The sequence below is a fragment of the Acipenser ruthenus genome, chromosome 7 (assembly GCF_902713425.1).
Source record: "Acipenser ruthenus chromosome 7, fAciRut3.2 maternal haplotype, whole genome shotgun sequence".
In the NCBI taxonomy this organism is placed as follows: Eukaryota; Metazoa; Chordata; class Actinopteri; order Acipenseriformes; family Acipenseridae; genus Acipenser; species Acipenser ruthenus.
Genome location: NC_081195.1, coordinates 64,073,309 through 64,100,978, shown reverse-complemented (window position 1 = coordinate 64,100,978; position 27,670 = coordinate 64,073,309). Strand labels below are relative to the sequence as shown.

Below are 27,670 nucleotides of genomic sequence, written 5' to 3'. Positions count from 1 at the left end.
GAGACAGAGAAGCAGTATTAGGGAACAGAATGCGAGCAGCATGAACTGTGCTGAATGAAAGCACATTTGAGAAACAATGCGCTAGTGTGAATGAACCGAATGTATCCACGTTGGATGAAAAGCAGATGAAATAAGTCCCGCTACCCAGTACAGGCATTAAAATAAGATCCGGTATGGAGTATCGGCCAAATTTCACCCCTGAATAAAACAAACATATCTTGATTTACTGTTAATGGTGTTTTATTTTTTCATAGAATAAAGAAATTAAAAATAAACCTAAAATAAACATGTCTGATTTGCGTGATAATGACATGAACAATGAATGAAACGACTGCATTGAGGAAATGCACAGCAATAAAGCCAATATTCACCAATACTATGCAATCAACAAAATACATAAGTAAGAGTATAATACATATGTCATCTTACAAAACAGTGAGTGTATATATATTTTTTTCTTTCTCGTTTACAATACACATTTTCTGGTCTTCAGTGTACAGAAAAAAAAGTTAGAACCCCTACAATATACATACCAGGTATAGTTATGATGCAGCAACAATAGTTTTCTTTTCAACAATGCTTTATCATATTTTAACAGAATTGCTGGTTAAAAATTGCTTGCTGCATCTGTGTCAGAAAACCTAATCTGATAATCAGGGGAAACTGTGTCATCCCCCTTCCTCCCCCCCTCCTCTCCCTCTCCCTCCCCCCTCCTCACAACCATGTTATTTGGAACCAGAAGGGAAGTAGATACATTTGGAAATCCATGTGATGTAGGACTACTACAATACAGTGAACAATACACTGCCCCTTCTTATACTGGGAGCCATTTGTCAAGTTACTTGCTTCCCTTGGACTGATTGTCTTGAATTTTCTGAAGCAGATATTCCATCTGTACATTCAGGTTAGGCTGTCCCTTTTTAGTCTTCCTGCTCAATATTTGATACGTTTCCATTTTCTTTTGCTTGTATATCCTCAGAGCCTCCTGTCTTTGTTGTTTGTTCTTCTCTGCCTCCTAGAAAAAGACAAAAGAAAAAAATACCATCAGGTATAGTAAGTCATAGTCGATTGATGTTCACTGTGCAACATAAGCAGCTTAAACAATTGAGATCAGCAACCAGGAATAAATGTAACTATTTAAAAAAAAAGCTTATTTAAATTGCAGCATTAATCTTTTGGCAAATATAAGCTTACAGTTGGGAATTAAAAAGGAAATGAACAATTTAAGAAGATTACAAACCTCAAGTTATAAGTGATCAATTTCATACAAAACACCTGCACGGTCCCCCTAGGGACATCAATCCATAATTACTGTAAAGAAACCGTCCTTACGTCCTAAAACAATGACCTAAAGCAAGTTAAGTTTTTTTTTTTTTTTTTTGCAAACTAAACGCTGTCCAATTACTTTTAGCAGTACTCAGTTTGTGATACTGTATTTCAGAATACAGGACAAGGCTCACAAGGTCGCCTATTTGTAGGTACTCACCCGTCTCTTTTGGGCACGCTTGGTCTGGATCCGTTCATACTCCTCTTTCGTCTTTTGGTATGACGTCTTCTTGAATTTCTGTTCTTTTTTATCAGGTCTGAAATGGAAATAGATAGAAAACTTGCCGTCTGTTACGTTTTATCAACAGTGAATTTATAACACTAACAAATGTTTACACAGATTGGTGATCTCTCTGTTCAATGTTTCTCTGAAGGAGGTGGTGCAGTCACAGTGCATACCTCTTGGGCTCAGTATCAGAAGTAGTCGAAGTAGCCGCAGTAGTTGTGCTTGCAGGAGTAGCTGCCTCTTCTGGCAAGGGGTTCACATCTCTCGCTCTCCTTTCTTTCTTCTTCTGCTGTTCCTCATTCTTTATCATTTCTTCCTCTGCCAGATACAAGTGCTTCAGATGCTCCGGGTAACTGTCCGTGTACTGCACCACTGGTTGGGATTTTGCTCTCCTTTCCTTGCGCAGCAGTTTCTTGTATTCATACTGAACCTTCTGTTTTCTATGGAACGCAAAGCCCTGTCCTGAGCAGAACATTAAGACATTTTAAGATACAATTCAGAAAGGCACGATGGTTTCCTCACACACTGCTGAACTTGAAATAGACCAGGAACCACATCCCAAATTATATTAACCAAAAGATCTTCAACACTGGAACAACTGGGGACGAGTGAAGCTGCTGCTAACGCTATTATTAAAATAAATAAAATAGATAAATAAATAAAAAGTAATTCGGTGTGCAATCCCCAAAGTTAGATTGCGCGAGGGAAACCTGTAACTAAAGTTCTGTGTCTGCAGTCAATCTGCGTTCTCAGAGAAATACAATACATATAGTACAGATCAGATTAGCAAAAGCACTGTAACTGCTCCTGTCTGTACATATATAATAGCGATACTAGTACGAAACAGCAGCAGACAGTACAAGTTAACACGTACCTTCTTTCACGCTACCAGCAAACGTTTTATCTGGTGGTATCCATTTACGTTTCGTTTTCATGATAGCCGAGGAAGGAATCTGTCCTTTGTTTTTATAAGTATGGTGGACAGGAAATGCTGCCTTTTTCGTGTTTTCTAATTTGTCTGCTGATGCCATATTCCAGACAACTAATCAACAAAACACGTTTAAACAACCACGCCGTCCTTCGGCTTCTTCTGATGAATTTAAGTCGCAGGTTCTGTGCGTCATCACATTTAGTTCAGACATTACGCGTGAACGCAGAACCCAAAGGGAGACATATTTGTTGTGGCAAAATGCACCACGTTGGTCGGCCATTCGGAAGACCGTGAAGCAAATGCATTTCGGTACTACCAACATGACTTCTAAGAGGCGTCATTTAAAAAAAAAAAATCTGTATGCTATTACTCGGGCTTGGCTGTATTCGCTGTTCCATTGAAGCCGCAGCTTTAGAAGGTTCCTGCAAAAAGTAAACTGAATTTAAAAATGTTATCATCGTTAATAGGTGATATCTCTATCGAAACTGTGAGAAATAAACTGGATGCTATTCAAAGATTTCTCAGTGTCTCGCTGAGGATATCAAACGCTCACACTGTCGATTTTTATACCGAGGATGTTTGGAATGAGTTTGTAGCTGTCCCACCTGAAAGCGTCTTGGCGGTAATCACAGGCTGCAACCAGCAGACGGCGCCAGTGCCTGTAGAAGAAGGTAGGTGGCCCACAGGTCAGGACTTTCTCAGACCAGAGGGTTGTGGTTATATTTAAAATACCAAAGATGAAAAACGCAGTGCTGATAGAACATTATCCTTCTAATTTGAATGTGCTTTCAAGGCAATCAAGAGTAGCTCGCTCTGAGCCCAGACAGAAAACCCTTAACATTACAGCACGTCTGAGATCATCTTGCAATGCTTCTAGACAACACTTGTACACTACAATCCACTCAGCCACTGTAAAGGGATATTTCATTTTTGACAACTGGCGATGATCAAAGTACATGCATATTGAAAGTGAATGTGAGCAGCTTAGATTCCACGTCTCCCACGAATGCTTCACACTGCAAATTTGTTTCATGCATATGGTCATACAGTTTGCTAATACTATATATTGTGTTAATTGTTATTATTTAAACAGAAAGCAGCCTGTGTTTCTGTGGTTTCGGTGATGACTCTCTAAAGTTAGTGGATGTGGCCAGCTTTCTTCAGGCAGCGAAAGCCCACTCCCTGCCGCATCTTCAGGTGTGCACGTCGCTGGAGGATTTGCTGCAGGGGCTACAAGGAGAGGGGCGGGAAAGCACAGGTAGTGACATGGATGTCCCGTCTGTGCATCACTCTTACATTTTCACACATTTCTGGAGACGCCACCCATAACTTCATAACACTCAATGGGAATTATAAGAAACACTTAGAGAAACCTAGTAAACTAAGTCAGACTTACTGTAGTTCCTCATGAGGATTAACATGTACAGAGAAGCGCGTATTCATCCATTTATTGAAAGTACCTGAATTTTTGGGTCTATGGAGACCTCTCTGTCTGCTTATGAAACATTTTTAAATGGAAATGTTGGGTGTAGAGCATAGCTATGTTTCATAATGCTGATAGCTCTGATTTTGTATTTACTGTGTGACGTTTTCAGAACAAAGCGGTAGCTTTTAGTTCTAAAGTGGCATTGAAGCAGTATGTGAAATAGGCGCACCAGCGGTGTGTAGTCCTCTATTTAAAGGATATCAGGCCGAAGTTAAGGAACTGTACAGTGTTCAGAATGAGAGGTTTCTAATGGAGAATTTGTCAAAGTTATTAAAGCACGCCCTGATATATGATGGAGTCTAGGCATTAGGTTTTATACTATTTGAAGATTCAATATTTGTTCTCTCCTTTGCATGTCAGTGTCCGTTATACATATTGTTGAGGTGCGCTCTTATTTGCAAGATTGGATAAGCTCAGAGGCTGTAGTAGTACACGTCAGAGCCTGCATACACAGACCACAATACATTGATCTAAAATGCCTGTATTGTTATATAAATGCATTTGAAATATTGCAATTTTCACGTTTTAACCACGACTAAGTTCCTAGTTGAGCCAAAGCAACAGCACATCTTTGGCAATAAATGTAACTAGTACCATCCCTTCTAGATAAAGCCGTGGGAACAGACGACTTTATGAATGACAAGAAATCCCATGAAGTTAAAGTCATGTCAGAACTGGTGGCAAGTTTAGCCAAGTACTGCAATATACAGCAGGTAAGTGTTTCTTATACTGTGATCTACTTGCTTCAGATAAGCCAAGTGCCAAGATTCCACATACCTTTCAAATATCAACACTCAGTTCAAAAGAACAGAGAAAAGAACACTGATTAAGCACTCAGACACTTTATGTTCTGTAGTTATGAATTCTTAGGGAAAATGGCTTTATTTTGCTAAACCTCTATGTATGTAATGATGACAATTTGTGTACAGCACCAACAGATTCTGGTCTGTAAACATTAAACAAAAAAACAAAAAAAATCTTTGTCCTTGAAGAGGATATGTATTGACTACATCATTATTTCAGCACATTTTCTTCCCCCTTACCTTCTTTAGGTGATAGACCTTGGGTCTGGCAAAGGCTACCTGTGCTCCTTTCTGTCGATGGAGTACAGCCTGAAGGTTTATGGGATAGACTCATCAAGCACCAACACCCACGGTGCCAATGAGAGGAACAGGAAATTAAAGAGGTATTCGAAAGCCTACCAAAGGACACGAGAGCCAATGATACAGGAAACTGTATCAGAGATACAGGAAGACCACAGCAGCATGAATGAGGCTGGGCTAACTCCCAGCGAAAAGGTACAAGAGCTGTTTGTCCTCATGGATAAAGCTGCTCTAGATGGACCTGCTAGTTCGTTGGACTCCCCAGAGCATACTGTTAAAGTGGGAGGGGAGAACATTACTGGAGCACAGTCGGAAACAGAGGACTTGGAAGCAGATGGCAGCCCATTCTTTGGTATCTTGTCAAGTGAAGTAGTGGAATTACCTACCCCACGGAAAAACCCAGCAGAACTGAGCAGCGAGGAGAAAGAGAGAAGGAAGCAAGAGAATTTAAAGAGAAAGTCCAAAACCAGAAGCGACAGCAGCTTGTATTCACCTCTGACCTCCTACGTTACAGCGAAAACAGAACTCCAGGAGATCATATCAGACATGGAGGTTGTAACGGCTTGTGTGAAGTTTAAATACTATATGTGTTGTGTTGTCTGCAGTGTGTATATATATATATATAATATATGTGTATATATATATATAAGTTGCTGAAGAATTGTTTTACAGTATGTGCCTGTTCTGTGGCACAACTGAATGAAATATAGCTGTCTTCATTGATCTTTGTTACTGTTAAAGTAGGAATCTGATTAATTCTAAGAGTATACAACATAATGTGTAAATGCTTGAAATATCCAGTTAACTCTGCTATCTGGTGCAAGAAAGAACTGTATCAAAATCAAAGTAACCTACAGGTTAATAACACTAGGGTGCAGATTTCTCAAACTGTAAAGCAGCATGTGATTATTGTGTTAGTGCTTTGCTTCTGCACCACTGAAATGAAATGTTGAAAAGTAAGTTGGAATGAAAGGACATTTGCAAAAAATATCTCTGATCTTTTAGGGCAGGGGTGTCAAACTCATTTCCTGGAGGGCTGCAGTGTCTTCTGGCTTTCGTTCCACCCGAGCTCTCGGTTACTTAATTGGTCTAATTATTTGATTAACTGAACACATTTAACACTTCTCTTCAAGTCTCAAAATGTTTCATAGGCAGTGTACCTTGAATCAAGTGCATTTTTAAAACCATCAACGGTAAAAGACCTTGAAAAATATTAAATATGTCCAATTGAATAAATAAATTGATCAATTATGTTAATTGAGAGCTTAAGTTGGAATGAAAACCAGAAGACCCTGCGGCCCTTGAGGACTGGAGTTTGACACCCCTGTTTTAGGTGATCAAGTTTGGATATTAAGTAGGTGTGTTGCCTCAGGACATACATAATTTCTCCTAATTTGTAGTAACCTGTATGTGTCACAAGGTGGCAGACTCTTTCACGTGGATGACAATACAAATGTTGCTTGCAGTAATTAAAATAAATACAATCAAAATGACCAAGTAGTGCAATAAGAAATAAATCTTGAGGACACTCTTTAATTTTATTTTGTGTTGGGATACTACACCTAATACAAGTCTCATTTTAAAGTACAGTAGATATGGGGGAGACCTTCACCCGCCAATCATTGTTATGGACTATACTGAGGTGGATTCAACCGTATTGTTGAATCTCTCTGCCTGTTTCTCCTGCATTAATTAACCTTCCTGCTGGCTCTAGAACTGAGTGCATGACAGCACAACATATAAAACCCCAGCCTCCCTCACCCATTTCTCAGGACAGTCTTTTAGCTCACATGAGATTGGAGCAACATCTGGAACCATGTGTATTTCTACACATTAGCTAATAAAGCACATTCATGAGTTCTGCTTGCAATGAGTGATTGTAAATTTGGTTGTATATACAGTATGTATGTATATATAATTTTAGATGTATTGTTGCTTCTGCTTGCCAGGGCTGTATCTCAAAGGGAATGGAATCTGTTATAATAAAATAAAATGAACTGTAGTTTTACTCTGCTAATATAAATCTTTTGTATTTTATTTTTTTTGTAGGATTCGGTAATGGTTGGCCTCCACACATGTGGTGACCTTGCCTCAAGCACGCTGAGGATATTCACCGCCAAACCCGAACTGAAGGCTGTGTGTAGTGTGGGCTGCTGTTACCATCTTTTATCAGAGGAGTTTGATTGTCCAAGACAAGGTAATATTCAGCTGTCTTTCCATATAATACAGAACACAGTGTAACACTGAGTGTCATGTTATATGTGGTTAGGATGCTGCAGTCATCATACATTATTATAAGTATTTGTTATTTAGAAAATCTAACGGTCATAAAGTTTACAGTACTGTTTTAATGCGTTTTCTCAACAGCTAGTCCCTGTTCAGATTAATCACAAACATTTCTAACATTGTTCTTAAGATCAACATAATTACAGATACAGTGCTCCCACTTTATTTGTGTTAATTTGTGCAATTTGTGTTATAATGAGAATGCTAGTGCAATGGCAAAGGAGGCTGTGTGGTCCAGTGGTTAAAGAAAAGGGCTTGTAACCAGGAGGTCCCCGGTTCAAATCCCACCTCAGACACTGACTCATTGTGTGACCCTGAGCAAGTCACTTAACCGCCTTGTGCTACGTCTTTTGGGTGAGGCGTAATTGTAAGTGACTCTGCAGCTGATGCATAGTTCACACACCCTAGTCTCTGTAAGTCGCCTTGGATAAAGGCGTCTGCTAAATAAATGAATAATAATAATAATAATAATAATAATAATAATAATAATAATAATAATAATTATGGGGCAAATGACCATACTGCTTTATAGCCTGTTCTGCGGTCTAAAGGGGTGCCTTATAATGAGGGAGTGCTGCATGTGCAACTATTCCTAAAAGCGTTCTTACTATTATTATTAGCAGTTTAAATGAAGAATTGATCCTTAATGTAAGTGTCTCATCAGAGACACTTACATGCATTGAAATGTAAGTAATGAGAACTCTCAGGACCTAATCCTTGTGTAACTATGGTTTCCATTGCTTTACAGGTTTCAAAGAGAAGCCAGCCTTTACTTAAATTTCAAGTAAGAATAGCAAAGCACTGGAATCCTGCATTCCCAGAACTCTTGAGCAGCGTTTCTAATATTAATCAAATCAGTTTTCTGATACAAAGCCCATGTCTTCAATGTTACAGTTTATTTGAATATCCGTCACAGCCCGCGTTTCTTTTTTTTTTCTCTCTGCATGCCAAGTCAGTCTATCTTTATTGTGCAGTTACACAGCGCTTCCTCCAGTTTCACTTGACGAAAATGCAACCAAAACAAAGTGAAGAGGCAAGCTACGGTAATGTAACAGTTAACCATTAAACAGTTTTAATACTGTGATGTATTTTATTTAAATCTGTGCTCTTTAGTTGTTTTTGTGCATTTTCATTTGCAAGTGAACTGTGACATTAGGGCCTTATTCGAACACTATATTCTGCAATTTTGAATACTGACTTTGGATACTGTTTTAAATCTGCAAACTGTTTTTTTTTTTTTTTTTTTAATAATCTTTTGCAAAATTGCATTACTTTTTACATTGTACGCAGTTCTGTGCCTAGGTAACAGTTTGATTTCATTTTGCTATTGGGTCCTTACTAGGGAATTTTACATAAAAATACGTACTGGATTTAAAAGTATGTACTGTATTACACTCCACATGTCGACTCTTTTGGCAAGTGATATTTTCAGAATCGTATCGTTCTGAATTAAAATACTACTTCTGTTGAAAATATAGTACTGTACCAACAAAACCAATACAGTACATCTAAATGGAAGCCTACTTATTTTAAAACAGTCCTTTCAGATATGTATTTTTGATATTGTATCGTTTTTGTGTTCCCTGAAAAAACGGGCAACGGTTGGAATGGGCCAAAATGAAGTAATCAGATATGCGTCACACACGTTTAATCGTCACCTAAAGTCAAAATTTTATAGGGTCGGATATGTGAGTACTGACTGTATACCCCTTCTTCACTGGCACATCCGACCCGTGAGGGCTTGGTACAGTACGGGTACGGGTGGTTCTCCACTGGGTATTTGTCGAGCCGAGTGAGAACCAAACTGTGAAACTCCAGCCTCACAAGACATCTGAATCCGGCTGCGAGGGGAGCCAAGCCAGGGGCGGGGTTAAGGATTTTCGTCATTATGTTGCATCAGTCAGTACACTCCAGAAAGAAAAACAACAAACATGCTGGGCAGTGAGTGTGATGAGAGAAAAGTACAGCCTTGGGACACTGAGGAGGTGCAGGCTCTAGTTTCTCTGTGGGAAGATAAGTGTTATTCAGGAAGATCTGGAGTCGTGCATGAGAAATGAGAAAGTTTATGCCTGAATTTCTAATGATTTGAAGCAAATGGATATAAACTATGGGTGCAGTACACTTAACTTAACACACTAAAAGGCTGTGTGGTCCAGTGATTAAAGAAAAGGACTTGTAACCAGGAGGTCCCCGGTTCAAATCCCACCTCAGCCACTGACTCATTGTGTGACCCCGAGCAAGTCACATAACCTCCTTGTGCTCCGTCTTTCGGGTGAGACGTAATTGTAAGTGACTCTGCAGCTGATGCATAGTTCACACACCCTAGTCTCTGTAAGTCGCCTTGGATAAAGGCGTCTGCTAAATAAACAAATAATAATAATAATAAAAAACACAAAATTCTACCAAATTTCTCATCCTTGACCTTTATTATATTAATATAAAGAAGAAAAAAAAAGCGAAAATAAAACAATTCTAAACTTACTTACAAAATATAGTCAAACAAAATACTGTACATCTGTACAACCACGGCTCTCGTTGCGCTCGCACAAAAAAACAACTGTCCTTAAACGAGATATGTTTGGCAAATCATATTTTTAAAACCTTCTTTTTTACCCTTCAACAGAACTAATTTAACTTTAGTAAGTTGATATAATCAGTAAAATTTGTTGATTATAAAGACATTCCTAAATATATTTACAAAATATAGCATTACGAGATACAGCTGTACCTTTGGTCCATTAATTTTTGAACACCATTTGTTTGCACATCTTTTGGCAAACTGAGTTCATTAATAACTATCTTTCATTGCATGTGACATCAGTAGAGCGGCCCGGCACTGCAGTGGAAAAACAACCCAGACTCCCCTTAACCGCACCGTGAGTTCTCGGTGCGGCCCTGGTGCGGTTCGGTTGTACAGTGGAAAAGAGGCATTAGATATTGCACTTAACTGCGGTCAGCCACCAACAGACAGCAGTACATCAATTTGCAAATCTTCTATTCCCACCTTCCCAACTGTTGGTGTTTTAGTCAGTGGTGGTCTGTAAGATGCAATCAAATTTGACTCCCACTACAGTATAAATGAAACACTAGAAACAGTTCTTTATGGCAGAGTGAAACTTTCATAGTATTCTAACCATCATGTGCTCATTTGAACCTAGTCAATTCTGTTTTCTTTTGTATACGAAAACACAGGTTTTTTATTTTATTTGAACCGTTTGCTCCCAGCAGCCTAATAATTACAGCCCTCAAGAGTGCAAACTAAATCAATAAAAATAATAATAATAATAATAAAAAGAGGACTAAATGTGAATTCATTTTTTCTCAAGGTTTACACAGCTTGAACGTAAACCCTAAAATTCAGATGGTATTTCATCAAACTGTTGTTGACCAGCTTCATGATAAATGGTTTCACTGTAAACTTTTTATTAACCTGAACGAAACCTAATTTATGATTTTTGGCCCAAATCTTTACCTAAACGAGGCTGAAACCATGCCTCGGACATCTCTTTGTAGCTGTTGCTGCAGTAGTACAAATATATAATGCTTGGCTGCTGTACCCTTCTATTGCTCTTGTGTCTCACTGAACACATTACTACAAGCATTCAACAAAAGCACAGCCTTGCTTTGATAAAGGAACCTGAAACGTTTCAGCTTTAATGCCAGCCGTATATTCTTGTTATTATTATTATTATTATTATTATTATTATTATTATTATTATTATTAATTTCTTAGCAGACGCCCTTATCCAGGGCGACTTACAATTGTTACAAGATATCACATTACTTTTACATACAATTACATTATTTTTTTACATACAATTACCCATTTATACAGTTGGGTTTTTACTGGAGCAATCTAGGTAAAGTACCTTGCTCAAGGGTACAGCAGCAGTGTCCCCCACTGGGGATTGAACCCACAACCCTCCGGTCAAGAGACCAGAGCCCTAACCACTACTCCACACTGCTGCCCTATGCCTCAGAAGGGTTTCAATTGTGAAAATAGGAGATTTTATTCCAGTAAAAACAAAAACACAATGTATTGTAGCTTGCAGCTTAGTATGACAAACATATTTAGGAGGATATTTATTTAAATTAGTTGAACCATTGTGCAACAAGAAAAGCATGCTTGTTTTAACAGCATAGTTATTATTTTGTTCTTAGGCCAGTGTGGTAGTTAGGTTGGCATCCTTGTGTTTGTTAGGTTGGCATCCTTGTGTTTGAATTGCGCAGACCACGTTTACAAAACGTGTGCCAACTATTTGCTGGCCAGACTTTACGTACTGTAATGTTACTGTATGGTTAGATGTGTGTTAAATTGTGATCCAAGAACACATCATAGCGATAAGTGCATTGTACTAGTCTGGTTTAGTCTGTGACAGGAGAAAATATCCCTGCTATATTTTTCTTTCTAAAAAACCCATTGCATTGAAGTTTCCAGTGTATACCGCTGATATTTTAGGATTACGTTATCTTTTATATGTAAAATGTGCTGTCTATTCGTTCCATTTGCATTTCAGACTGTCCTTGAAATTTAAATGTAAATCTTAATAATCTTTTCCCTTGCAAAGCAATGCATAATTGATGGGTTTCTAAACTAATTTCATGCCAGTGTAAATAATCCCTGCTACATTTAAGTTGTCACACAGGCCATGTATGCTTTTTGTAAATGTATTTTCTTGAACTTTTAACCAGTTCAATGTGGGCTATTTTTCATGGTTGATATCCAAGCAGGAATATGCAGACTATGCTAGCAGGTGGCTAAATGGTACATTGTGGTACATTTCCACACCAAGAAAACATGTAGTTATTAATGGCTGCCCTATTAACATCATTTGTTACAATGTGCCAATTGAAATTCATGCCAGTTTTATCTGGCAACTACCACACTGGCCTAAGAACAAAATAATAACTATGCTGTTAAAACAAGCATGCTTTTCTTGTTGCACAATGGTTCAACTAATTTAAATAAATATCCTCCTAAATATGTTTGTCATACTAAGCTGCAAGCTACAATACATTGTGTTTTTGTTTTTACTGGAATAAAATCTCCTATTTTCACAATTGAAACCCTTCTGAGGCATATTAAATATACAGTGGATTAACCAGTCACCGGTCAATGGATTGACATATTTTCTGGGATTTACTACTTGTGGTGATGGCTGTATTTTTAAAATTGCATATGACACTGCACTAACGATTTTGGATAGCCAATTTATTTTTGCTTGTAATAAATAGCAATTGTTTGTCATGTTGTAACAGCTGGTCAAGTCTAAATTTCAAGAGCATTAGGCGCTTGTAGATGTTTTTCGTAAAGCTTTTGCACTAGGAAGGCTCTGAAATCCAGATTTGCAATAAAGGAAGGTATTTGAGGTCTGTGGATAAAATTTGTGTGAATCAAACTGTTTGATATACAGACTTTATATATGTACGGTTAATCGGAATTCCTTTTCCAAAAAGTGCAGCGGGGCACAAGCACCTGTGTTGTCTCGTGCTTGAAAGCTGTGATCTTGCAGGCTAACACTGATGACTTGATTTAAGTCTCTGCAGAGGGTCAGAGCACTTAAACTTAGTGCTTTAGAGACACCTTACAAGCTCCCTGTCTCAATTATACGTAGCTCTGAAAGGTCCATTCAGACAAGCTGTGAACGTCCCCTCCTCCTCAAACCCCTCACCACAACCACAGAGCTTTACTCATAGCCCTGCAATGAAAGCTCTTGGAATCGACCTCAGAAAGTGCTGACACTGGAAGGCTACACTCTTACTAGGGCACCAGACTCGATTTATCAATGTGGCTGGCCAACTTACAGCTAATTTCAGCTGGGCACTGCCAAAGAAGGCGCCCTGTTAGGCCTCCCTGTTAGACTTCCCTGTTACCTGCCCTGGTCAAACCATCCAGTCTAGTCAGCTGACATACAAATGTGTGCCAGTCCTTTACATTGAAGCTTCAGAGTGGCTTTTTTAACTGGGTCTCTGTATCGTGTTACTTTTCTTCTTATTCAGCTTTTGAAAGCAGGCCATGCCAGATAGTATGTAGATGCACTGTTTTGCCAATCCACTGAAAGTTACCTCACGCAGACAGCTGCAGATGATCTCCATTCAGATTTTGGCACACAGGAGGGACTGTGCTTCAGCCTCTTCGAGTGGACTTTCGGATGAACTTGGCAGAGTCCTTGGTGAGATGCTGTCCATATGTGGAGTTATCTTCAGAACTGTTTAATCTGGGTCTGTTAAGAAAGATGGCTCAATCCAGGGTGGGTCTGAATGCTCAATCAGACCATTTGTATAGAATAAAACTTCTCATTTACTAATTTCTTCCCAACCAGTTTCTCAGCCAGTGCAACAAACTGTGTCCAGTACAGAAGAATGCCCATTAATTTTGCAGTTTTGTTTTATAAATGTAATTGTTGTATTTCAAAGGGAGGGAGGGAGGAGAAAGCTTACACCCTGTTGAACCAAGGTGGGACGACTGTCACAGAACATAGATATACCAAGTGATTCTAACAACATGAAGAGCACGTTAGTTAAGATACCTGTGATATTTTATACCCATACCAAGTTACTCTTTAACCCGCAGGTACATCAACAGTTTGTGTGTCGGTCCAAAACTTGTTTTCTTCATTATTATTAAGGAAACGGCAGCAAGTCTTTTCATTTTAAAGTAGGCTTTTTCTCATCCAACCAAAAAAAAAAAAAGGTTGTTAAATAACTGACTGCTTAGCTTTGTAAAGTCTCCTGATCAAGTTCATCATTGTAAGTGTTCTAGATATTACACATATTCTTTCATATTGAAACCTAGACGCATTGGAACTGGGAAGCTGTACAAATGGGACATGCTTATGCATGAATATAGGACCTCCTGTCATCCAAGACATTACTGTGGGGCACCTGTTGTGTGTATTTATTTTCCTTTTTTCTAAAACTTAGAATAACATAAAAAATGTAGCAAGCTTGTTAAGTTAGTTACAGATGCATTGCGTTGTACTGTGCAGTCACTTGGCAGCTGTGAAGATCAAACATATTTTAAAATATACATTTGGTTGTGTTTTTTCAGGTCCAGGTACCAAGAACAGGGTCTGTTTAGTGGTCCACATGGGTTTACCAGTCAGCATAACTAGCACTGCCTCTGTTAAAAATAACTTTTTGATTTGGGATTTCTCTGTTCCAAAAAATGAGAGAGAAAACAAGATTAAACAAAAGTAGTTGTAGTAAGACTCTCATCCAGTTCAATATTATACTGTTTGTTATGCAATACATGTATAAGGATATATTGTTGAAGATCTAGTGTTTTGAATAACTTTTTTGTATTTCATTTAGGTTTAAATATACTTTATTTTCCATACGTTGTTCTTGTTATATAAACAGAATACTTCATGACCATACATAGAGTGCTGTGTTTATTTCACTCGTGAGGATGGCAGTAAATAACCCACTTGCTTCCTTTCGGCAATCCTCCTTTGTGGAATAACTGCTGTACTCCATGAGCGTTCGTGGAGTATCCTCTGTATTCTATAACATTATTACTGGAGCTATAGTTTACCATTGACCTCCAAATTATACACTGCTTGTGCTGAATGATATACTTGCTGTAACCCACAGACCAACATACTGATTCCAAACCTTCCTTTTGAGACCGTTAGCAAAGAGTGGATCACACTGTTTTACTATATAGATGTCAAAACTATATGTGAAATATATGTGAAAATGAGAATTTCTAAAAGTATATGAGCAGAGCTGTTTTTTTTTTAATTTTATTTAATCTAAATAAAGCTACATCCGCCAGTTGAAATGATAACCCAAATTAAAAGCAGTTAGTTTAAAAGATGTACATATTTTATTGATAAAAGTATGTCTAAGTTTAATACCAAATAAATGAGCACTTATGGAGTGCTGTGTTTATTCTCCTTATGATGATGTCCTTACACAAGCCACTTGACCCCTACTGAGTGCTGGCTGGTTATTCTGAATTCCTCATTTAGTTATTAAATAGAGCAGCCCATGAACACCCAACTGTCGAATACAGGACACAATTGGTATTTTGAGTTGTTAGTAGTCACTGCAACATTTAATAAATAACACAGCTGAGTCTTGGGGTTTGGTGTAATCATTTTTACACTCTAAGCCAGGTCTTGTTCAATAGTCCCATCTAGTGCCTGACTCAAAACAGGCAGGATATCTAACCCACAAGTGCCACATTCAAAACACGCCTTCACTTGTGGCGACTGCTTGCTGACAACTGGGTTCGAAAAAATATACAAAATTCTGCAAAATCAATATTTAGTCTAAAAATCCTTGCCAGGATCTATCTACAGTCTCCCGGGAGTGACTACAACTAGTTTAAAATAAGGAGCCGCAAATTGAAAAACTAAACGGGCAATCCTCTAATCTTTTCCATAAGATTTTAAGGCTTCTAGATATTCTGTAGCTGATTGGGGAAATATTGTTCCAGCAGTAAGAGGATATGGGAACTAAGAGCTTTCAAGCCAAGTTCAGTTCAGTGTATTTCTTGGCATCTGGTATTCATCTACTTTCTGATTTTACTGATGTGTCATTATAAATGGATTTTGTTCATAAGTTACAGTACATAGCAAAGCACCTTGTACCATGCAACACAACGTTTGTATTGTGTGTTTGTTTATTGTGCCATGTTTTGTAATGTCAATGCTGTTGTCTGCCTGCCTGCAGGAAGTGTTTTGCAAATCTCCAGCTAAGATGTTTTGGGGTAGTATGTTTTCAATACAGTACAATTATTATTTTAATTTATTTTACGATGTACTGTTGCACCACCTCGAGCCAGGTCCATACTAAGACAGAGTAAATAACTGTGTGTGTCTGTATGAGTAGCTATGTTTATGCAAAATTTTGAATCTCATAATCACCAAAAAGTAGATTTACCTGGGGAGCGGATGTGAACTAATTGAAAGTGAGCATGAACATTTCCACTGAGCAGACAGCAGATGGGCACAATGACAGATAGTGGGCAGTAGGCCATATCTGGACTTTTATACTGTTAACTTGAAATAGTCCTAATCATAACATTTGCAGTACTGTATTGCAGTAATGAAAAATTTAAAACAGAAACCTATGTAGGTAATGCCATACAGTATCTGTTCTGTTAATTGCTTCAGTTATCTGCAATTATCAGCTATTTGCTGCAGTAATTTCATTGGGGGAAACAAATACTTGAGTTAAAAATGAAAGCTACAGCATAACTTAAGTTTCTTTATCCTTTTCCATTTTGACACAAAATTATCTCATCACTTTATTGTCCTTGCCTGTTTCTTTCGCTTATTGTCTAAAGTTAGTGGGGCATATTCCATCACAGTTCTATTTGCGTTGACTTAACAGGAAACATCTGTATTTATCTGAATGCCACTTGCTATCAGTGCTGAACTGTTCTTGATTTTAATGGCACTAATATGGATTAAGTTAACAGGTTGGAAGGGATGAGAGATACTGCGGTTACCATGCTAGGCTATGGGGAAACTGAGAAGAAATGTTAAAGCACTGAGTGATTTCTACAGTATATATGTTGTCTGTAAGGACACAGTTAATGATAAGAACTGCATCTACAGTGCACCCCTTTATAAGGAAACCCTTTGCACTGTGGAACCAGTTATAAGACTTCATCGTAATGGATCCCATTTCCCCCATAATGCCATTCCTCTACCACTTGTATCCTCATTATAAAGGGGGAGCACTGTATGGAGGGATTCCACAACATCGTCATGCTTAATTGGATGAATAATCAGGAAATGGCCACCCTACACAGACACTATACATATTGTATATTATCTTATGAGTAAAAAACATCTTGTTGCTTGATTTCTTTGTTTATATTAAAGTTGTATGAAATACATTAACACCCCCATTAAAAGGGGATTTCTGCTATAGTTTGGTACTGATAATAAATACGTCTTTAAACTAGTTCTTTAAAAGCTATTTTAATGTGTTGTATTGGTCAAGGGCAAGTGCAAGGTTTCATTTTGTGAAAATTTGTGAAATTAAAATGGTTGTATTCCTTTCAGAAATGGGTTTGTCTATCTGTTCTCTCTGCAGAATCTCCCAATGGCATATGGGGGTTCCCTATGAGTCAGTACATGAAACAACAAAAATGGAACTGTGGGAGAAATGCAAGAATGTCAGCGTGCCTGGTATGATTATGTTTATTTATTTGTTGTAGTAGTGTGCCATATAGAAATCTATTACCCAAGTATACTGTGTTAAAGGGTGTGTGTGTGTTAGATTACAGTGTCTTTGCCATAAATTAGCAATTCATGTTTTAAATATTCTTTAGCTTCCTGAGCTCCAACAGCCTAGCAGTACCATTCTAAACACACTATGGACGTAGCTGTGGAGGTGCGTGGCTGTTTGGCTGGTATAGTGGCAATCAGGTTTCAGCTGTGTCTACATTTAGGGAATGACTGTCAGCAAGGTGCTCTTTCTGATGTGGTATAAACCTGATAAAAAAAGAATGCTGTAAAAATATAGTAAGTACACACCAAAGAATCACATTTTATAACATGAATAAGGATCATGATTGTTAGAATTCAGCATTTGCCAACTACATTAATGTGGCCTTACAAAGGGTAGAGCTGTGTTTCTGAAATTAGTAACACGTTTTCACCTTGACTAACACAGACAATGATAGAAACATCATTTGTGTGATTGTTCTGGAACGTGAAGGCTGCAGTTCAGCATAATCCTGTACAAGCACATCATAAAAAGTAGGTCTTTTACAGCCTTCAAGCACCAGTGTTTATGATATAATAATTTAATGGATAAACATGTCACTGCTTTTTCTTTAAGGCATTAGAAAGAGTTGCTGTTGGCCAAGGGGTAAGTCTCTTAGTTTACCATATCACATTTTAATAAATTAAATTTAACACTGTTATGTAAATATGATCGCTTTCTGAACCTGCAGAGTTGATGTAATACGGTTGCTTTTACTGTTTGTTGTGGCTTCCAGTAAGTTAAACCTCTAATAATGGGACGTAAATCAGGCCCGTGTTCATGCAGTTTAATCGCAGAAATCAGAACTACCAGACGTTTCTCATTTGAAACTGTGCAAAAACATTCCAGGCATCCTTTGAAGAACTACAGCAGTACAAATAACATTATGTCCTAATGATTAGCACTGTGCTTATGAACTGGGATCGGAGGGGTTCCATTGTGCAGAGAACACTGTCCAACTTTACAACCAGTGTGTTTATTCAGGTATAACAGTGTTACAAACTGTAACCCCACATATCTGTTATTTATGTGCAGTGGGATATATGGTTTTTGTCAGTAACGGTTCCCTACTGAAAATTACAAAGCTAATGAGTGCATGAAGGTTAAAGCAGAGCTCTCTTGGTATGATAGGTGGTAGTTTGCCAGGTTTTGTCATCCGCAGGGCACTGGTCAGTGTGCTGAACAATAGGATATTTTAGACATTGCTTATTAACTAGATTAACATGCAAGCCAATACTGCTGTTGGTTCCACAGTTTGTACACACAGGGCACACTTGACTCAAAGTTTGCCTCTGGGCAGTTTTGCGAGATCCAGAACTGGTGCGGCTTCAGAATAGAGCCTGTATTATCCTGAATATGAGCACACACAAACCTATGTGGAATGCAAGTGTATTTTACTATGATTTCTTTCTGTTCACATAGGCACGTTATTATTGGTTAATGTTTTTTATGCCTAAAAAAAGTCCATTTGTAATAAGTAAATTCACCTTTGAAATGTATATCGAGTAATTTACAGTTAGCAAGTAAGAAAGGCACTGCCAGAAATGTACACTAAAAGGATATTGGTACAGCACTGTAACTATATTTTATAGTGCAAGGTTGATGACAGGTATTTGAACTGCTGACAATAACATGTCAGGCTACAGGATGCCTGTGAAATTATATATATATATATATATATATATAATATATATATATATTGTAAACAAGCTGCTTCCACTCGGGTTTGTTGCCCCTTAACAGATGTTGACCCAGACACAGAAATTGCAGTTTTAGCGCAGTTGTGCACTTTTATTCAAACACAAATAAACAAAAACAAAAATAAACACCTAACTCTCACGAGCACTGACTAAAACACACAGGAACACACTCAACTATAAAACAGGACAGCTAAGCTGTTTACCTGCCAAAACAAAAAATCAGACAAAAACAAAACGCACAGTTTTTAAACAAATAACACGATTCACAAACAAAAGGCTTCCACACAGTACCTTATTCTTCGTACGCTTACACACACTATCAAGTGGGCTCTCTACACAGCAGCCTCAAGCAGACTGCTTCCTTTAAATACCCTGCACCTGGCTCTAATTTACAATGATCGCCAGGTGCAGGGGATAATTAATAATAAAACAATTAACACATTAGTTTGCCAGGGAGATTTTAACTCTCTTCCTGCCATAAACACACATTTTCCCTAACACTGGGCTAGTTGCCCTGCTACAATATATATTATTATTTGTTTTGTGTGTGAACTATGCATCAGCTGCAGAGTCACTTGCAATTACGTCTCACCCGAAAGATGGAGCACAAGGAGGTTAAGTGACTTGCTCAGGGTCACACAATGAGGCAGTGGCTGAGGTGGGATTTGAACCGGGGACCTCCTGGTTGCAAGCCCTTTTCTTTAACCACTGGACCACACAGCCTCCTCAATAAATATATATCCACATCCACCAAGTTCTTCTTATATCATGATTTTTTTCCAAAAGTATGAAATTGGCAAAAAAAAACTGTCTACTGTTTTACTGTCTTGCCATTAGGGCTGGCTCTGCTGCTTGTTAATGTTTTTTGCAGCTTTTAAATCACTTTTAGTGGTGGTGTCGAGACATAGCCCATATATTTTCCCATATATAGAACTGTTTACAGAAATCGGTAGCAGTCATTGGTTCTGATCTTAATGTCCATAATGAAACTCTTGGGAGAAAATTAGAGAAAGGTGAGGAACAGTAGAACAAAAAGTTTAACACTTAAAAATATCCCTGGACACTTCAGTTATATGAATAACCCCCAAATAGTTAATCGTGAAATGGCTTAAACTGCTATGCAATGGGAGTCTCATGGGAACCTATCTTTTGATACATTTCATGTTTTTTTGTACTTTGCAGCTTCCGACTCAGTCACTGTTTTACAGAGCTGTCCTCCATGTAATTTTAAAGGAACAGTATGGTGCAATAAAAAGGTAAGCAGTGCTTTATTGACACTTCCAGGGAATGCCTACATTATATTAATCATATTGAACAGGTTAAGGCTTGGTCACACAAGCAACTTATGTTGACTTCAACAAGGGGGACAAAATGAAACCTAAAATAATGATTGGTTTACATTATTTAGTTGTGGAGCTGTGTATATTATTACAATGGGGGCTGGTTGCTGTGCTTGTCTCTCAGTTTTACTAGATGGTTTTGAGGTGTAGCTCAGTTGAATTTCTGTCTTGCTGAACCTTTCTTGAAGTCATCCTGAAAGTGCTGCAGTCAGGATCAGATGTTAGTAGACAGTAAGACTGAGGGAATTCAGAGTCACTTCAGTACAGTTATACAGATAGTGGACAAAAAAAATGGAAACACCAATGTAAAGTCACTTAATAGGGTGTTGGGCCACTATGGTATCCCGCTCTGTGGAGTTCTTGGCGGACTGTTTTTGATGAAACTGATCTGCAGTTGTTCGTCTGTTTTGCCTTGCACTTCGAATTAATGCACGGATATCACGATCCTGGAGTATGCGCTTCTGCCCACTGTTGCCCTTTGCTGATGATGTCTTTCCCTCGGAGTTCCATGCCAACATCACCTTAGACACCGTTGCTCGTGAAACATCAGCAAGTTGAGCTGTCTTGGTCACTGACGCTCCTGCTAAACGCGCCCCAACAATCACCCCTCTTTCAAAGTCACTGAGGTCTCCTCTTACAGCCATGCTAGCCATAATTACAGGCAACCAGACCTGTCCAGCATTTTTATACATGACCCTAAGCATGCTGGGATGTTATTTGCTTAATTAACGCATGAGCCACACCTGTGTGGAAGCGCTTGCTTTCAATATAGTTGGTGTCCCTCATTTACCCAGGTGTTTCCATTTTTTTGTCCATTACCTGTATTTACTACTATGCACTTGGAGTTGGTTGAGGAATACTAGAACAGAGAAAGAATTTAAAAGGAAAAAATATTAATAAATATTAAACCTTAGAAGGCATAGTACTACATGTGACTGCTTTAAACTACTACTGTAGTATAATTTTCTGCTAGCAGAGTCATGTGTGGTTTTATGTCTGCAGTGAAAAGCGTGTTGGGAATGTTTACTCCAAAGCTGCCTCATTTGTGGATTACATTAGAAAGGCACTGAAGAAGCTAGGACTGGATGAGTCAAAGGTCAGTAAGTACAATGCTCTTCTCTCACAAACTATGAAGCCAACATATGTATATAATATTTTCTAAACTGTCTATTTATGGAACAGTTGCCCTGAGAATAATTTAAGACGAGAGACTTTGGTCAGATTAGTAGGCATCTGTATTGTATATTGCAATAGCAAACAGATGAGGGTTAGGGTTTCAGATCATTCTGAAAAGGTTTTACAGGTACAAATACAGTACTTTTAAATATAATTTAGGGTATATTTTTACTTCCAGATACAATTTTCCCGAGGTAGTGTCTAGTCTAGACAATGTCGGGACAAAGCAGTGGTTGTCTTTGTCATTTATTACCCAGCAGCCCCCTACACAGTCCCAATTGGACCAAACTGAGGAATATATTGAACCTCTAAACAGAAGCAGAGGATAATCTTTTATACAGATGTAATCAATAGGAGGCGTATATAGTGCCAGTTCACATTCAGTCATAGTCGACATCTATTAAGGCTTCACTACAAATAAATCAAACATTCATGCTGCATTGTTGTAAACTTTTTTGGCCCAGTTTTGAAGGGCGAAGGCAATTTTTAGAAGGATACAACACTTTTAACAGTATAAAACTAGCAAGAAAATAATGTTCCTCTCTTGTAATAAGTTATTTCTTACTAGTTTAAAATGTATTATTTGTCATTCCTCCCAGAGGTATATTTTTATGTATATTCAAAGATGCCCTATAAAAAGGAAGTTTATCAGTTTTCTCAGATTAACTTTTTTTTTTTGAGATAATACTCTCTGTTTTGTAAGGTGGTAATATATTGTAAGATTTAGCGCTTACCCACTCAGTACAGGTCATGATTAATGATAAGGTAGAAGGTGTAAGTTAATAAGGAAATGGATAAGACAACTTTATCATAGTATGAGAGTATATTTTAACAGCTGATCCCTTTGACCACTTTATGACTGAGTGTAATTTCAAGCCTAGGTGCCTATGGCTTGAAATTACCTTCAGCTGTGTTTGTTATGATTTGAAACCAGTGTCAAAATGTTATCCGGGGTAATTACAATTTATAATTTCCAGCTCCCAGACAGTCTAATACAGGATTACTATGACAAATACAAACCAAGAATGAATGAGATGGAAGCCTTCAATATGGTAAGTTCTTGAGATCCATATACGGTACTTGGCATATAATAAGTGACTGCAGTTGTGTTAGAACACATTGTACTTCTGCTTGGTTTTGGTTGATAAATCAGAAACAGTATGGGGAAGGTAGAGGATGTTTCTCCAACCCATTCCAGCAGGAGCTTCTGCTACTCAAATAATGATCCATTCAGCCACCACATAAATAAAACTTGTTGATTTCTGACCTTCAGCTCAAATCAAGATGTTTATTGTATTTGTGATTGGGACACTCTGGATATACAGTACTTCTGGAACATACTACTTTTGTTAAAATGTATCTTTTTATCTTTCACCCAATTACAACCTTCCACCCAGCTTCCCCATTTAGTGAAGACTATGTCCCAGTGTTTACCATTCCTAAGAACAGCAGCTGAACTTTCCCCAGCTAAAAGTTATTGGAATTGGGCCCGATGTGTGATTAGTACAAATGGAAAAAAACATGTTTTGTTTTTGTTGCTTTGATTGAGGTAGCTTGGTGAAAGACTTTGTGTAATGCTTTCACTACATGTACTCTAATAAAAAAAACAATATAAAGTTGACCTTTGGGAGAAGATTTAGAGAGATAAGAAATTGAATTCTGCATATAAAAATGTTAACCTTGTCAAAGGAAATAAGGAATGTGGTAAGCTTGAAATACACAAAGGAATCCCTGCTGGCTACTGTTCTGAATAAATGAGGACAGTTCAACTTGAGATGAATACAGAACTCAAGTTTTACTTGGGAGAATCAACGGCTCTCTTTCAGTTTAACATGAGGTACGAGAAGTAAATGGGTTAACTTACCACAACTTACTGACTGCTTATTGTTCAGCTAAAGGTGGTCCTGGCCCCTTGCATTGAGGGATTAATACTTCTGGACAGACTCTGCTACCTGAAAGAACAGGCAAGTTACCATGTATGTGTGTGTGTGTGTGTGTGTGTGTGTGTGTGTGTGTGTGTGTGTGTGTGTGTGTGTGTGTGTGTGTGTGTGTGTGTGTGTGTGTGTGTGTGTGTGTGTGTGTGTGTGTGTGTGTGTGTGTGTGTGTGTGTGTGTGTGTGTGTGTGTGTGTGTGATAAAGTACAGTCAACCAGACTGAGCAAGTGCTGTTTCAATAATCGATCAGCAGTCTAATTGTGCTCCACAAGTGCATATTATTGATTTCATCCCAGTATTTAAACATATGCACTGTAGATGTGTTGGTGTTTGGTAAAACATAAAATGTCATGTTTCTTTAATTCTTTCATAATTACTAGTGTCTGTAGCCTCCATTCTAAAATATTACCTCCTCTGTTATATGCAGACCAAACCTATTTAGAATTCCTGTATTTCAGGATTTACTGTATGCAGAGTTGAACATCTGTATAGTTTGTCATACAGCCTAATTGCTAATATAACTTCAAGATAATTAATGTAAAGCCCAGGAATTTCTCAATTTCAGAAAATAACACTTGATGGCACACTGCTCTACAGCACTGCTTTGTTCCATCAATGTCTGCACACAGTTAAATGTGTTGGAACAGGAGAACTTGAGCTCTTGAGAATAATCCAGCAATATCATTAAATCCACATCGCATTCAGAGGGGTGATTACCTTACCTTCGTAATGCAGGGCAGTTATTCCTCAGGGGCAGCTTGATGGAGATATCTTGCCAAGGTAGTGAGTTTTAGAGAAATTAAATCAATAAAGGGCTTCCGACGCAGACTGAGGAGAAGGAAGAAAAATAAAGAGCTTGTGATTATTCCACATATTGGCCTCAAGACACTACAGTACCATGACAGATCTCTCCTTTGTTTCACATTTGATTTTGCTTTGTACAGTCCTTGTGCTTGTTCTTATTACACTCTGAACTTGGAAAGGACTTTGGTTCTAACTAACCCTTCAAATTACAATGGCAGCATGATTCATGATATTCTTGTTGGTTATTTTGGAAGAGGAAAGATGATAACTTAAGCCTGAACACTGGTTAGAAGCTAAATTCAAACCTATGACTTTTTATTTATTTATTTTTTTAGGAAAACACCTCATGGTCCACATTGGTGAAATTATTTGATCCCTTGAAATCCCCAAGATGTTATGCAGTCGTTGGAGTAAAGAGACTTTTAAACTCAATCCATTAAGTTTTGAATGTGAATGTCAATGAGGTATACGTTTTTACCTGCAATCATTAACCTTTGTTTTTGTATTGTACCAACAAAGAAATTATGGCATTAGTTGTGACACAGGAGACATTTTAATAAATACAATTTTTATTGTGTGTAAAAAATAAAAAATAAATGATGCTTTGTTCTATTAACAATGATAATTTCTTAAAACCCGACCATGTTACACAGTTTAGTTCTCTGTAAACCAGTCAGATTTATTGCAAGGATTTGGTCTTTTAGAAGTCAGTAAATTGCAAAGGATCATTTCAATGAAGAAATAGTCTGTTTCTAGTCAGATATTAATTTGAATTGATGGCCCATGCTATTAAATAGATGTTATAGATAAATCAATTCTGAAAATGTATTGATCAGTCACCCTCCTAATCGCTTAATCAGTTCCAGTAGAATGGCTGACCGCTGCAACAACTGGAACAACTGGAAACGTTTGCGCCAGGAGTAATTTACAAAAAGAAAATCAGCTTTGTTATCCCTATAACTAAAAACAGCTTGACTTGGAGGAGGGAGCATATAATCCAATTGAAGTCAGGAAAGTCTCTAAAAATAAGTTGATTTAGTACATTTAACATTGGAAGCAGGGCAAGATCTTAATTTAAGTTAATTAAAACAAATTAGGTCATTTAAAAATGTATTTTCTTTTTCTTTAAAAAAAATGGTATGTTTTATGTTATCTTATGTTTATTTAATAAGAATGATGCTTAAATCTCTGGAAACAAAACAGAAACGTTGCCTTTTTTTGCGAAACAGTGAAATTGTTTAAATGACCGTATTTTATTGGGATTCCCCAGTAAAACTTCAATGCTTACACTACTTCTTCAGTATTTTAACCTTTTTGAGATTCCGACTTTGAATTTTCAGTATTCTGGAAACTCGTTGGGCAACTGTAGTGTATCATTTTGGTGACGTTTTAATTTTTTATTTGTTTACCCCTGTTTTTCTTCCTAAATCAAATGTTTCCAAATCGCAGCGACCCACTTACTGATCAGGAGGACTGAAGAGAATCATAAACAACCTCTCTTCCTGCTAGTTTAAACAGCTTTTTAGGCTGTTGCCTGGCATGCCTTTAGCAGCTTTATCAAGGAAATCTTGATAAATCAATTATCTACATTTTACACCTATAAAGAGTAACAAAGTCTGACAGCTCAACACAATTTTATTTGGTGTCTCCCTAAGAATTTACTTTTTTTTTTTTTTCTGTTCAATAAATAACCAAAGTATAAAAGCGTAATTTATACAAAATAGTTTGAATTAACAAAACTAAATAAATCATTACACTTGGTGAACGCTTGTTTTAAAGGAATATGTTATTAGATGAATTAATGATAATGAATGCAGTTGACCTTATCTATTAATTGTGCAGCAAACTTTCTGTCTAAATCAATGTGTATTTGGTGATTGTTCAATGATAATATAATAAAATAATAAAAATAGTTTTTCAGCTATCCTTGCCGAGATGAGAAAAAAATGCAAGTGTGCTTTAAGCTGGTCGGGGCACAGAAAGACAGTTTAAGCTCTTTGGCCTCCCTGCCTGTTCTATTTCATAATGAATTGATCTAAGGAACTTTTTTTCATTACGTAGTTCTGTGCATTGTCATAGAAACCGCTAAATATTTCATCTAAAGTATGTGTACATTTTGTCTTGGCTTAAGTTCAGTTAAAAAAAAGCTCTGTAATCATTCACTTAAAAAGAGGTTCTATTTTGAGTCATTCTAATTCTAAATATTCTCAGTCAACTCCTATTTACAGAGGATGGTCAATTATAAATCACATATGACATCTGTACAATATCTGTTTTTATGATTTATAATATGTTTATATGTTGTAAGTAGAGTGTCTTCTATTAAAAAATACAATATGAGATTTCATACAGTTTGAGCACTAGATAGGTCAAAAGCTTTGTATGGAGATCGTTCTTCCAAACTGTACAAATCTCATACAATAAGAGGCATGAATGAACTTATAAATTGAGTGCCTGTAAAGGTCCTAACTATCATCCAAACATCCAAACATATTCTTAATGTTCTGCACACATAATTGTGTCTAGTTTAATAATACACCAACACATATAATACTCTTTAGTTATTATCCTCACATTTTAGAGGTTTACTCCAAAGATAAGACAGCTCTTCATACAGATGAGAGTCCACGTTTCATCCCTCCGTTGTCCGTTACCACGACAATGTTACTGAAATAACTTAAGCACTGTTCATTTTCACAAAATAAATGAACCTTGGAATCCAGGTCTACATTTCATGGCTGTGTTTATGCTGGCCTTAAGGGAGCCCCCCCCCCCCCCCCTTCTGTTAGGCTATTAATTCATTGCATCCCTCAACTAGAATCTTCTCTTGTAACACATTATTCAGTTACATTAATAGTCCACAGACTCAGAGTTCATACATATTCCACTGGCAAAGATGGGTCTTGGTTTCTTTTCTACCCTCAAAAACACAAGCACCACTCAGGGCATACCTTAATGGCGTGCCATCAATTATGTACAAATCTTTCCAAAATCAAGAGAGCAAACCAAATATTATTATTATTATTATTTATTTCTAAGCAGACACCCTTATCCAGGGCGACTTACAATCGTAAGCAAAAACATTTCAAGCGTTACAATACAAGTAATACAATAAGAGCAAGAAATAC

At 37.5% G+C, this 27,670-nt stretch overlaps 2 protein-coding genes across 2 annotated transcripts; one reads left to right on the top strand and one right to left on the bottom strand.

Annotated features, from left to right (window-relative positions):
- Nucleotides 1-222: 222 nt before the first annotated feature.
- LOC117415231 (thyroid transcription factor 1-associated protein 26 homolog) lies at nucleotides 223-2,605 on the bottom strand. The gene is made up of 4 exons (XM_034025282.3): nucleotides 2,427-2,605; nucleotides 1,726-2,014; nucleotides 1,487-1,583; nucleotides 223-1,015 (listed from the first exon to the last, which is right to left on the bottom strand). The coding sequence occupies exons 1-4, from the start codon at nucleotides 2,581-2,583 to the stop codon at nucleotides 839-841; spliced, it is 720 nt and encodes a 239-aa protein (XP_033881173.3). The 5' UTR covers nucleotides 2,584-2,605; the 3' UTR covers nucleotides 223-838.
- Nucleotides 2,606-2,825: 220 nt separating this feature from the next.
- Nucleotides 2,826-27,247, top strand: mettl25 (methyltransferase like 25). Its single transcript, XM_034025154.3, has 12 exons — nucleotides 2,826-3,154; nucleotides 3,577-3,741; nucleotides 4,576-4,682; nucleotides 5,022-5,624; nucleotides 7,122-7,269; nucleotides 17,415-17,509; nucleotides 18,165-18,194; nucleotides 20,471-20,544; nucleotides 21,631-21,724; nucleotides 22,782-22,856; nucleotides 23,697-23,768; nucleotides 24,878-27,247. The coding sequence occupies exons 1-12, from the start codon at nucleotides 2,932-2,934 to the stop codon at nucleotides 24,980-24,982; spliced, it is 1,791 nt and encodes a 596-aa protein (XP_033881045.2). The 5' UTR covers nucleotides 2,826-2,931; the 3' UTR covers nucleotides 24,983-27,247.
- The last annotated feature ends 423 nt before the right edge of the window (nucleotides 27,248-27,670 follow it).